General features: G+C 39.4%; 1 protein-coding gene across 1 annotated transcript in view; it reads left to right on the top strand.

Moving 5' to 3' along the window:
• Nucleotides 1-2,334: 2,334 nt before the first annotated feature.
• LOC307254860 (disintegrin and metalloproteinase domain-containing protein 10) overlaps nucleotides 2,335-13,546 on the top strand; it is a 35,983-nt gene continuing 24,771 nt past the window's right edge. The window contains exons 1-6 of the mRNA XM_080033395.1: nucleotides 2,335-2,527; nucleotides 4,647-4,794; nucleotides 5,018-5,136; nucleotides 5,449-5,604; nucleotides 11,018-11,103; nucleotides 12,034-12,156. Of these exons, the coding sequence (XP_079889521.1) occupies nucleotides 2,467-2,527; nucleotides 4,647-4,794; nucleotides 5,018-5,136; nucleotides 5,449-5,604; nucleotides 11,018-11,103; nucleotides 12,034-12,156 (693 nt within the window). The 5' untranslated portion in view covers nucleotides 2,335-2,466. The remainder of the gene's footprint in view (nucleotides 2,528-4,646; nucleotides 4,795-5,017; nucleotides 5,137-5,448; nucleotides 5,605-11,017; nucleotides 11,104-12,033; nucleotides 12,157-13,546) is intronic.

The raw sequence follows: 13,546 nt of genomic DNA on the forward strand, positions 1-13,546 counted from the left end.
GGTCAGATATCATAGACAGTAACCTCTCCACACTTCAAAAATATTGCTAATTACAGGAGAAGTAAAGGTTAAACGGAGACCATTCAGGAGGAGTAAAAGCTGTGCAGGTGTTCAATGAACAATTACTAGTTTAACATTTTTATGTATGCTAGTTTTTAGAGGAGCCAGATGCTAAACCTGTTGCAAAAAGAAAATGCTACATTTCCTTAAAAACGTTGTACCTTGACACTTTGTGTGTGTGTGCGCGTCTGCACTCGTAGGTGTGTAAAATCTGTGACGTCAAGGCTTGGATCCGGGTGATCTCTTCCTGGCCAATCGTTGTGAAGCAGAAGGTTTCGTGGGGAGGCGGCCAGTCTATGATTGAAGGCATGGGTGAGGTTAAGCTATAAACCAGGCTGTAAAACATTGACCTGTAGGAGCAAATGTATTGATGTAATTAGTCTGTAGTAGCATCTCAGGCCAAGAACCTGACTGCAGCTGCCTATGTGTGACATATATCAGGTTTCTACAGCGTGTCCTTAGCCAGCTATGACACTAGAACAAGAGGAGGATGTTATGTAATCGCATCTTTACTCAGTATGTTGCATTTAGCCACCGATGGTCATAGGGCTTAAAATTAAACTTTTCAGTATATATTAAAACAAAATATATACTGTATAATGCTGGTAGTGTATGTTCTGCTTACAACATGATTTACTTGCAGCACATGAACTATCAGCACCCTCTGGCTTCTTTTTGGGCACAGCATCGCAGAGACAAACCTTCAATGATATCAGGAAACATCTCCAAGTGAAGGACATCTGGTGCTGGTTTGGTGCTTGTTGACCCAGGATATGCCCTGCTCTTTACTTTATACAGATCTCTGCAAAACCTTTCATCTTGTCAAAGGTAGTACAATAAATATTTGAAATGCTATTCATCTGAGACAACTGCTTGGCTTATTTATGATTTATCATTCTGCAGGAGAAACAACTGTGATTTGATGCAGTTCAGTGAGTTATGAATGCCGTGGTGGTACTGTTGGTAGATCCTCAGCTTTCTCTCTGCTTTACTTGACTGTAGCTATTTGAAAAGTATTTTATGAGGCTCCTAAACTACTTCAGCACAGGCTCTTGGAGATGCGACAAATGGTGCAGCTTCTGTCCACCGTGATATGGAAACACACTTACACATAGTACATCAAATTCAATTATATAATATTCTATATATGATTCCATGTTTAATTTTGCAAACTTGCTGCTATTTACCCACACAGAATTACATACTGATGGGAAGCAGGATACATTTAAGAAGATTTGGAACCGATTTATTTACTACTTCTCTTCTATCAATGCCATTGGGATCACTCCCATTCACACCCCAGCTACCCCCCCCCCCCCCATACACAACTATGTTGTTTTTGTTGTGCTGTTGTTAGTTAGTTTATTTGTTTGTTTTTCTGTTGTTTTGAGCTGTTATATGTATTTTGAAAATGAAATTAAAGTAATATAAAAAAGAGGCTACTTTTTAAGTAGCAAAACCTTTGTGATCATTTACCTAATTTCTAGGACAAATGGGTGAATTCCCGCTCCCATGAGAGGCTATTGTTCCTCAATTTTTTTCTAAAATGATCATGCTTTATTTAGAATGAGCCCACAAAATACCTCTGACATAGTGCGAGTAGGACAAACTGTTGCTTCCTTTTTTATATTTAGAAGCACTTTCTGTGCCACACAAGGACCTATAATAAGACCCGTTATATGTCTTCCCCTTTGTCAGGGAATTTGATCATCAGTGTTCCAAATTTGGCATCTCTCACCAAGACATGCCAATGTTCTTCAATGTTGTTTTTGGCCATACTAGCGGCATGGTTCAAGGGACATTTTTGTCACTCAGTTCTGTGGTCCACAACTTTGGCCCAGGCTTAAATATCTCGACTACTATTGTCCTGAAATTTGGTAAAGACATTATGACTTGGGTGATCCCCTCACTTTTCCTTTTTTGTAAACATTCTGTTTTCATTGTTGCCCAACACAACTATACTGTATTGTACTATTTGCCAATGTCAAACCTCTTTGGGGCAATTGGGGGTTTACTACTTTGGATTATTCCTTTTTCAAATTTAAATTATAGCTGTAATTGTTTATGTTCTTATCACGCTTTATCTTTAACAGATTATTATTTCAGTGAGCAATCGTCATGTCTATTTCAACAGCCTCCTTTAATTGTGCAGGTAAGTCAAATCAGGCAAGCAAACAAGTCTGAATATGCCTCTCCGCTGTGTCATGTGGTCATATCTCCATGCACCAGGAGCTCTGGCTTGAAACTCCTAACTAGTTACATTCCAATGTTTGGGAGTCCACAGTTACGAGGCTGGTGAAGAGAGAGGTTCAATAAGAAATAATGAAAAGGGGAGACAGGTGTGAGTGAAGGATGAGAAAGAAAAAACTGTAAAGGGGAAAACCAAAACACACTGATAAGGAGACTATGCGGGTTCAACACTGCTGGCTGCTGCTGTTGTTTATGGATTGCCATGAACGGATTACAGGTACATGTTGGGTGGATTGGGCAGATTGTGTGTGTGTGTGTGTGAGTGTCAATGAGAGGTATTTACTGACTGCACCCTAAGTAAGTGTGTGTGTGTGTGTGTGTGTGCGTGTGTGTGTGTGTGTGTGTGTGTGTGCGTGTGTGTGTGTGTGTGTGTGCGTGTGTGCGCGTGTGTGTGTGTGTGTGTGTGTGTGTGTGTGTGTGCGCGCGTGTGCGTGTATGAGCATGTGCGTGAGAGTGTTAATCTGTCTAGTTGTGCATGTGGATGGATATTTGTGTGTATGAAATTGTAGTTTTTCGGATGCCGCGGTGGACTGGCCTCATCTGGGTTCGAACATGTCTTGACCTGTCCTCTCAACAATGCTGCAAACAGGAGCCCTCATGCAAAAGCTGCAAGACATAATGTTTGTCTTTCCTAGTTGTGATGAATCGGGTACACACGTTTATTAAGATGTTTAAGTAAGAGTGATTCATTTAGGATGGGCACTAGTAAGTGGGTAATAATACCTTGTACAGACAAGTATGAGCCTCTCCTAAAGCTTTCTCCGGTTTGTCAGAAATTAGTCATACAGTTCAAGCAAGGGAAGTCAAAATTTCGCGTGACTGTGGCAAGAAAGTGAAAGCACGAAACATTGTTTTCCAACTGGATTAAGAATGGAAATTAACCAAATTTCATCTCAACCCATTTTTAAGAATTGGTAGATGACACAAGAATAAACAGGGATGTGTTATAATACAAATACAAAATATTTATAACACAAAAGGGAACATCGTGACAATAATACATTTAAAAAATAAATCATGATGGGTGAAAAGCAAGTGAAATAATTGATAAATAAATATGAAATAACAACATATATTAAAGCAGCTACGAGTAACTTTTAAATATCTTTAAAACAGCCTAATTTTTCCTCTGATAATCATAAATTACCTTTAACAGCAAACGAGACCATCAGTGCAAAGACAGACGTTTTTATATAGTTTTTATTACTGCATTTGGTCTGGTCACACACCCAGTCCGATTTTCGGCTTGCGCATGCAGGCGCTATGGTCACATATTCGTATTGGTCGCAGATTTCAGTGTGGCGCAGCAACGCAATTTGAGTAGCCTATCCTACCAGGTGAGGGAAGGGGAGCGGGAGCCTTGTTTGAGTCAGTTATTTGTCGACATAATGACTGATAATGCGGCTGAACCATCAAAGAAAAAAAGAAAATTCAATGAAGAAAAGCTAAAAGGGAGAGTGAGAGACGGGCGGGAGGAGGGCATTGCCAAACAACATGTACACAATTTCACGGGAGTGAACTAGTCCTGCAGTGTTTAATCTTAAATTAATGAGCGGTACTAAAACAAAGTTTACTTTGCGTCATCATCATCAGATGACCATTATTCATCTGAAATAGTCATTATTTACAACAACATAAACACATTACCTCATCGTGATCCATACTGCCGTCTCTCGTTCATTCGCTTTCTGTGAGGACACGGAATCTTTCAGCTCTGTGAGAGTGGTTAGTGACACTGCATCAACTCATTGCAATCAGGTGCGTGGCACTGACTGGCATTGAGTTGATGCAGTGTCACTAGTCACTACCCATTCTCACAGAGCCGAAAAAGAGTCCGTGCCCTCACACTTTCAACACTTTCATGCACTATACTGCGTCCTAATCATTTGACACTCGCACGGCTGGCACGCGCTAGAAAACAGCTTTACGACAGCTGGCGTCGTAAAAATACTACCGCTTTTGTCCAAAGGGGCCGCCAACCACCAAAGTTACTCGTAGCCACTTTAAATAGCTGCCAGCGCGTCCTACCATAGAGAATGCATTGTAGACAAGCGCGTTTGGTGGACACAGCACCTAACAAGGTTGTCTTGATTTTTTTTTTTTTTTTTTTTAAATGTTTTCAAACGTGGTTTAATATGTCTTGTAATGAGATGTGAAAATTTTGTAATTATAACCACATGTCGTCTGCATAAAGGCTGATTTTATGAGGTTAGGTGCCGCAGCAAATGCTTCACTGAAGATAGTAAACATAGAAGATGAGAGTGTGCATCCTTATCTGGTTTCCCACAGACGTATGAAGCTCTGTGAAGTGACTGAGTTGTGTTCCTCTTTGCCAGGGGCTGTGAGTAGCATCAGTCCGTATATAAAGCATTATGAAGGCTTGTCATATGACAGGGAGGATCTTCACAGGAAGCACCTGAGAGCCCGAAGAGCCACACAAGCCGAGGAACGCACACTGCAGCTGGACTTTACAGCTTTCCACAGGTAACACGTCACATGCATCTTATTGTGACAATGGTCCTCTTAAATGTGCAGTCTGATTAAATATACAGTATTCTTTATTTTAGAACTCAATCTTATCTCCTGTTCCTAAACTAATAACACATGTCAACGATAATGTCCATATTTGCCCACTGCTGATAGATCTACATACACTACAAAGCGTTGACTGCATCTGTGAGCTGTTTGTGTTTTCTGTTTCCCTCAGAACATTCCACCTGCATTTGAACCAAAATGCGGCACCATTTTCCAAAGATTTCAGGGTGGTCAGGGAAAATGGTTCTACATCAGCTGACCTCTCCCACATATATTCAGGAACACTAAAGGGTGGGTATATCAGGCCAACTAGGACTGAGAACAGTTGACTTGTGATTTAAATTAGTTAACTGACATAAACGCCTTTAATGACCTTATTGCATATTATTTGTAGACTTTGTGGTTTGGAAAAGCATCAGAATAAAACATTCTTGATTATTGTTATTTGAACAACAAAGTAAAATGTAATGAATTGGATGAGAGTCACTAAATTGTTTTCTCTCTCTTTGATCATATTCCACCTCTAATATCACTCTAATGTATGTCCCTTTTTCTCAGTTATGTCTTGACGTGTTATCTCCCGGTGCTTACCTGGTCATGCAGGTGAACATGGTTCAGCCTGCCATGGCTCTGTGTTACAGGGCCAGTTTGAGGGAACCCTCCATACAGACAACGGGACCTATCACATAGAGCCGATACATAGATACACCAGAAGCCAGACAGATCACCACTCTATAATCTACCATGAAGATGACATAGGTAAGACCTAAGAAAAATGGTTCTCAGAAAATCATGTCCCAGCACATACTGTATATTTGATGATTTTATAAAGGTAAAAGCACAAAAAATGCTTGCTACAGTATTTGATCTCCAGAACATTTTGATTAACAGCCTTCTTGGCTACAATACCAAAATGCTGTTACTCAAGAGCAATGAGCCTCTTAGGGGCTACTGGGACCCTTCCTGGGTACAGGCCAAAGAAAAGATAAACCGAATATGGTATGACTTTTGAAAAGGGAGGAGGAGAGATGGGGGCTCAAGTATGAAGAAAAGTATGAGGGTGAAATAGGAGTAGGAAGAGGTGGAAGGGGTAAAGTAGAATGGCAGAAGAGGGATATGAGAAGAAAAAAGAAGAGGAGCATGTAGAAGATCTTGCCGAGTTTGAAGGCCTTGGAGATTGTTTCTAAAACAACTGATCAAACCCATGCTCACTATTATGCCAGCTTTTCATTTTGGCCAGATGTCAGTTGCCACTGAGCCCTGTGAAAATGTTTTATGGATGTGCATGTGTAATCGCGGGTTAGCACATTCGCATCAGGACAAGTAGATTATTTCCAAGAAAGCAGTTTACTGGGGAACATGCAGACCATCAGCCACAACCCCTGCGATTGTCCCTCAGTCCACACAGACTCCGTGGCTGCGTTCCTCCCTACGCCTCCCGCCATTTCGGGGCCCCTTTCAAGACTGTGGCAACATATGCATTAGATCGCCTGGCAGCTGACAACATCCTGTCCTTTCAATCACAGGCCAGCATATCTGCAGGAAACGGTGAAAGATTTGGATAATGATAATCTAAAAAACAATCAATGCTCCCATACAGGTGGTTAATGAGGACACGAGGCACTGACATAATGCTTCCACTCTTGTGTGTATTTCCGCTTCCTGTGGTTGTCGTCTGAGGGCAACAAAGGTTATATAATGATCTTTCAGTCCCCTGGGATATAGCATGTCATGAATTTTCCCAGATCTGGGACAAAGGTTATGGCCCAGGGCCATTTTGCAACAAATACAGACACCTGGTCAAAATCACTACCTTCTTGTCCTTTTTTAAATCCATCCATACATACTGTACATTGATATAAGCTTCAAAGAGAGTAATTTGCAATTATATATTATATATTACACACTATGTATGGCAAGTCCTTTTAAGATTTAATCAGTAGGACCAGTAGATATCTACCATTGAATTCCTACATGATGAAAAAGGATTGTGCAACTGTAAATCTAATTTCCTATATCCCAATTTCCCCCAATATGCCCAATATATCAACAAACTATTTTTGGATTTTTGGCTATGACTTCCTTGTGGAAATTTAAAGATCATACTAATGTTTTGGGGAAAACGCACAGAATAAGCACCCTTGTAGTTCTCACTCTGCAACAACCCTTGTCAGCCTCAAGTGTAACTGAATAAAAAAAATACCATATTCATTTTGGATATGTAAGCAAGCCATTAAGATATCTACAATGACGTTTTGACTAAAATGAAATTCTGACAAGTTTTAAAAGGAACTGTAGATATCTAAAATATCATTGTATGTTACATCCTGTTTTCATTGGTTACAATTGAATTTCAGATATCTGAAATAGAAATCTGAAATTAAATTGATACTAAAAGTGTAATGTGCATTACCTCATATTTATTAGAGAAGATAATATAACTCAACTTATATATATATATATATATATATATATATATGAATGGAAAGTGTAAATGGTTATTGCAGATCCACCTTCTGTTTCCTTTGATTGTTTAAAGCTGGATTATTCCTTTATTGTTTGTTAAAAATGTACTATAAGGCTACAAAACACATTTCTCCATGCAGTTGATCAGCAGATTATTGCAGCACCTGTTCTCATAGGAATGAGTTTTTATCAAGCTGGTGGTCGAATACAAACATCTTCATGTTGATGCAAAAAGTTCTGCTCATTTGACATAATGCGGCCATACAAAGTTGATGCATGTGACTTTCCTTTTTAAGTTTTACGTTTTTATGGAAGTTGGGTAACTATTAACCTCATACTTCCTTGTGATCATGAGTAATACACATACTTAGAATTTCTCCGGAAATCTCTTAATGTTTAACTCCGGTCCTATTAATAGTTGCGTCAAACTGATTTCCTTAATATTTCTTTACAGTGTGTCGCTTGGAAATTTTCACTGGAACCCGTATTAAGAGTTCAAACACATATATACCTAAATCTATCAGCTCAAAAGCCATGTAAATCATTCGTCAAACACTTATTTCTCCACATCTTCATTGCCAAATTATGTAACACAATCATGGAGGATTTAGGAAAAGTCTCTGTGGAGCATTTGAACTTTCTGCGGTGAAGAAATGTACTTAGGTGGTCATAAGTGCTTAAGAATTTTTTTTAATTTTATAACTAGTGGGATTTGAATGAACATGAATAAAAACATTTTGACTCTCACCTAAAGAAATATAGTTTATCAAGATAAAGTACTGTACATTGACAAATATTGTAAGTGTTTGAGATTCAGTATCTTACAAAGTGGACAGCAGCTTCAGTCTTCAGTTGTATAGAGGATTCACCAGTTGCGTGAATGGGGACAATGCGGGTTCATATGGCATATCTGAACTACATGAGGCAGAAAATGTGGACTAGGCAGACAATCTCCCACCAAACGTAGAGGAGTTTCTTTATGTTGTTTGAGTGACCATTGAATAACTGATTGATGATTGGCAGTATGTGTGTGTGTGTGTGTGGGGGGGTGGTTTGGGGGGTAGGGATAGCACACATAGTTTAGTGTTATGTTATGTTATATTTAGATACACGGTTATCTGACACTTGAGCTAACCAACAGGGCAATTTAGGGCACTTTGAATGACCACCGTTGCACTGGAGCCAACTAGAGGAGCTCTTGGAGGACACAGTTTTTCATTGATCAGTAACTTTAAGGCAAAAATGGAAGTCGTTTAAAAAACTGTCTTTTCCCCATAATTGTGTGTGTGTGTGTGTGTGTGTGTGTGTGTGTGTGTGTGTGTGTGTGTGTGTGTGTGTGTGTGTGTGTGTGTGTGTTAAAGAGAGAGAGAGAGTTAGATTTTGTGCTTCTTAAGCAAACTGTATTCATTACATACGTAATGCTGGAATGAGATTCAAGAGGCTCTTGCGTAACCTTTTTACATTACTCTTAACAGTAGAACTAGTTTCCAACAACTGCTGGGAATGTGAGTATAAACTCAGAATGTGACCTTGATTTTTTCATTTTGGGAAATCTTTTTCTGCAAGGCTTGCAATGATAGTTTGGCAGTTTGTGATTGTTATGGAACGAGAGACGTGCAAGGGATTCAGATCACTAGACTAGACATTTTCTTTGCTTTATTATTTGGCAGAAGAAGACAAATCTTTGGCAACAAAGGCCAGACACATTTATCTCCTACAGTATGATGGAGAGGTGAAGAGACACAGAAACAAGCTAAGTGAGAAAGAGCATGTGAAAGAAGAGAGGCCTGGAAATAATTCCATCAGTGGATTGACGCCCAGCATTTAGACCTCCACATCTACCCCCACAGCACAACCCCAATGATGCCTTGTAGCATGAATTAGAGGTTTGTGATAGGCTGGAGAAGCACTGTACATTGAGAAATGTAGGGTGGTGTGATCCAATCATGTGGTGTGTGTACCTCACTGTATGCTCATGTCTGATACATGGAGATGATGCACTGGGAGTGTTTCACACGCACATACATGCACATGCACGCATACACTGTGCATTACCCCCTTGAAGTTCTCATGGGTCACCAGTTACTGAGCAAAACATTGTCAAAGTGTGTCACTGCTACAAGCCAAGCAACATGTGAAAGTGATTATTATACCATATGAGTCTACTGTTAAGTGTTGTCTACATTAACATAGCTGGAATAGTTTATGTTCTGTACATTAGACACATATTTTTCGATTCCTCTGTATGTCTACATATTGCAAAAATTCACAATAATGTTGACCTGTCTTGAGTCAGTATGTCCACTATTAAGAGTTAAACTATAAGCAACAGATTTGTGATTTGTGAGGCTGCATTTGCTTGATATGACATTCTTTCCTCCACATTTATATGCAGACTCCCTGCAGTCCTTGACCATGAACCTAATGCACTTTGCTGCAATGAAGTCATCTTGGCTTTCTGCTTTTTGGGGGAAATTCTGTGACTTTGCCAGTGCAATAAGTTGGGCCAATTCAGGCAGATGAAATGTCTCCCTTGTCTGCAATCCCATTATTATTGCATCACACTGAAGGAGGCAGCTGTCCCAGAGGTGTCACAAATTAAAGTCAATGATGTTTTAGTGAAATCGAACTAGCGCTTATCACAGAGTTCTCCACAGGCCGCCCCATGTCTCCTGCTCAAGACCAAAGCGCTGATTTCCAAATGCAGGTCCTCTATTTATAAAGTGTCTGAGTATGTGAAGGAGCTTCTGCTCATGTTCGCCACCTGAAATGGTCATAAATTAGGAGACGATTTAATTGGATTTCTACACAATAGTTTCAAATGACCCTGTATGTAAAAATCATGGTAAAAATCTAAATCATTGTTTCAATGTGCTAGAAAAATAGTCAGCTTAGCCTCCAGGAAACCAACCTTTCGTCTTCTATGACTGGGGTTATAAAGTAATAACTGTGAACTCATGCATCCATAGAGCAAACAATAAATGTCATTTGATCCAGAATCCTTACTTTGTTTCAAACTTGGAGGCTTACTATGTTTCTAAGAGCTTAAAATGTCAGGAAATATGTGAGGAAACGTCTGAATAAAACACTTAACCACTTAATCAAAATCTCTTTATTGATTAGACTTGGTCTCCTGTCTGATCATTACTCTATTTGTCAAGTATTTCCCAAATTTTACAAAAGCAGATGGTCCCTAATTGAATTCTAGACCCCAGGAAATTACTCACTTAGGGCCCTGAAATAGATCATATCTATTATCTATATGACATCCTTAAATCATTTAGTGTTCCTTCCTTGACCATTGCTCCCAAAATAAACAACACTTTTATTTTACAATAATAATTACAGCTCAAAGAAATACATTTTCAATTCTAGGAATATGGCCTTGGTCCACTTCCCGCAAGGTGTGTTTATTTTTGTACTGTCTGACATAATGTCCTGTTCTTTACAAACAAATAAGCAGTAGTGGGTTGAACCAAATCCTGTGTTTAATTAAGTCCCTGACGGGTAATCAAAACTGAAGGAACACATTCAAGGACATAATAATAAATGGGGATAGTGTGTTTTCGTGCAAATGTGTTTCACCCCTTAGTCTCTGTGTTTGTTGGACTGAAGTAGAGTCAAAGCAAAGTGGTTGAGACAGACCAAGTATCCACATTTTCACTTTTAAAACCAGTACCCAATCGCTGTGTTTGTTTTTGTGTAGTCCTACCATCCATGAGAAATGGCCCGGATGGATTCTGTGGGGCAGACCATCTAAACCTCCTCGCCCAAAACCTCAGGCCCAATGAGGTAAGACAATCCAGACATCATCTCAGCAAATGCAGACACAAAAACACCTACACACGCTCTGCTCTACTTTATTTTTCTGTCCTCGCCTTCATAACGTTCTCCTCTGCAATACCACATTTATATGGACTCCAAACCAAGAAACATTTCTGGGAGGGAATTTACCATATGTTTGAGTCATCCATTAACAACTGACCCAATTTATGGGCGTATTTATTCATTCGGTCACTATCATTTTGCCTGTCCTGTCCATACAGGGCCATTTAAAAAGGATGTAATAACAGCAGCAGGATGCCATGACAGCCACAGGAACTATATGCGTAGGATACAGCATGTACAGCATGGTGACTTAAGAAAGCTAACTGCTTCTTTACACGACAAACCTATTTACAGAAGCTTCTCACCAGATGACATTGACTGTCTCATAAAACAACAATAAAAACAGCAAAATAAACACCTGCGAAATCTATTTTGCTAATCTCCCCCTTGGGTACCCTATTCATAGATAACCTTGTTCATTGTCAACAATGGATGTCAGGACATTGATAGAGCCATGTTTAACAACATGACTGTCGGTGGAGATACAGTAGCTGCCACTGTTTGATCATGAAATGTTCTGAACAGATGTCCTTAAGTGGAGCAAAGTTCAGTTACTGCGGCTACAAGTCCCCTCTCCCACTGGAACGTGCAAAATGTCCCAGTTATCCCCCGGGGTTAAAGTGACATAATGTTTTGAGCTGTTACTCATATCAGGAGAGCTTTGTGAATTTATCCCTCGCAAAATAAGGACACATTATTCACTTATTCTGATGAGAGGTTTAGCTAAATGTTTGCAATTTGACAGGCATATGTTATGATTTTAAATTTGCTATCCCTGTAGAAATATTCTCATGTTAAACTTCCTTTTTTATGCCCCTGCAATTTCATCCACAGGAGGCGCCAGCGAGCAGGTCGAAGAGAACACTTGATCAGTCAAAGACCAGCTGCCTGCTCCACCTCCATGCTGACCACCTCTACTACAAGAAGTTTAAGTCTGTTGAGGCTGTTGTTGCTCAGGTGACCTGTTCAAATCTTCTGCCTTTCCATTTTTAATTGTTCATCTTAGCTTCACTTTGATTATGATATTTCATTTGTGATATTAGCATTAAGACCAAGTTTTCTTAACCATGATTTCATCTACAATTCAAGTATCAATGAGTATGTCGGTATTCATAAGGGTTAAGACACACACACACACACACACACACACACACACACACACACACACACACACACACACAAAACCAAATGTTAAATATCTGTTTCAGCTCGAAATAGAGTTCAAAATATTCCTTGCCCTTTTTATTTCTCAAAAACAAGGCTCTAGTCTTTCAAAACGACGCACTTAGATGCCGCTGTTACCTGAACTGTTAGCTGTGCTGGAACCAATTTGTTTTACAAAGCTGTCCCTGCAACCATTGTCAAGATTGCCATTCAAGATACTTTATTGTCAATGTATGGACACAACGAAAGTAAGTAGGGAGCTGCCAATCCACATGGTTAAACAAGGAAGGAAGGGGCGTAGTATTTCTCATTGATCCACACCATTTTAAGCATGGTTAAATGAGGTGTACTTGATATTCTCACCTTTCTTTTGAAATAAATTGGTCAGCAGATATTTTCCCTAACATTTCTTTATCTTTTCTTTATTTATTTTCTCTTCTGGTAGCCTGAATTTCCTTTTATTGAGAGAGACATAACAAAAACAGTGCATTTCCGTGCTCCTGCATCTCTCAGCTATGTCAGCTGTTTAGAGAGGAGTCCTAGCCATTGCTGGACTAAATCATTTTACGCATTTTGTAAGGGGTGAGAGTGGACACAACTAGCCTTCACTATTTACAAATAATTTAAAAAAAATACGTAAGTCACTGAACTAATTTATTTGATATCTATAATGTAATATAGTCATGATACTTATTCTTAAACGTGTATTTTGTATCTTATTCTTAAGCATAACCAATAAACAGTATTCATTATTACATTCATTGATACGAAATTATAAGAATATTTTTATCAGATATTTTATTTCACCTCATTGTTTTATTTTCATGTTCTCATCAGCATCTGAACCAGGCTCAGCTTGGAACAAATCTGTTGCGCTATTTCACATCTGAGCTTTTTTAATTGAATCAATTTGTAGTCAAATCAAGGTCAGTTAATGAATACGTAAGTCGGTCCTTAGAGGAGTTTTGTTGCCAAGCTGACTCTCCTCCTCCTGAGCTTCCAGTCACTACCTCCTCCTCTGACCTTCCTCTGAATCTTTCCAACTGTAACACACACACACACACACACACACACACACACACACACACACACACACACACACACACACACACACACACACGCAAACACACACACACACACACACACACACACACACACACACACACACACACACTTGTTGCCT

The sequence above is a fragment of the Ammodytes marinus genome (assembly GCF_949987685.1).
Source record: "Ammodytes marinus genome assembly, chromosome: 8".
In the NCBI taxonomy this organism is placed as follows: Eukaryota; Metazoa; Chordata; class Actinopteri; order Uranoscopiformes; family Ammodytidae; genus Ammodytes; species Ammodytes marinus.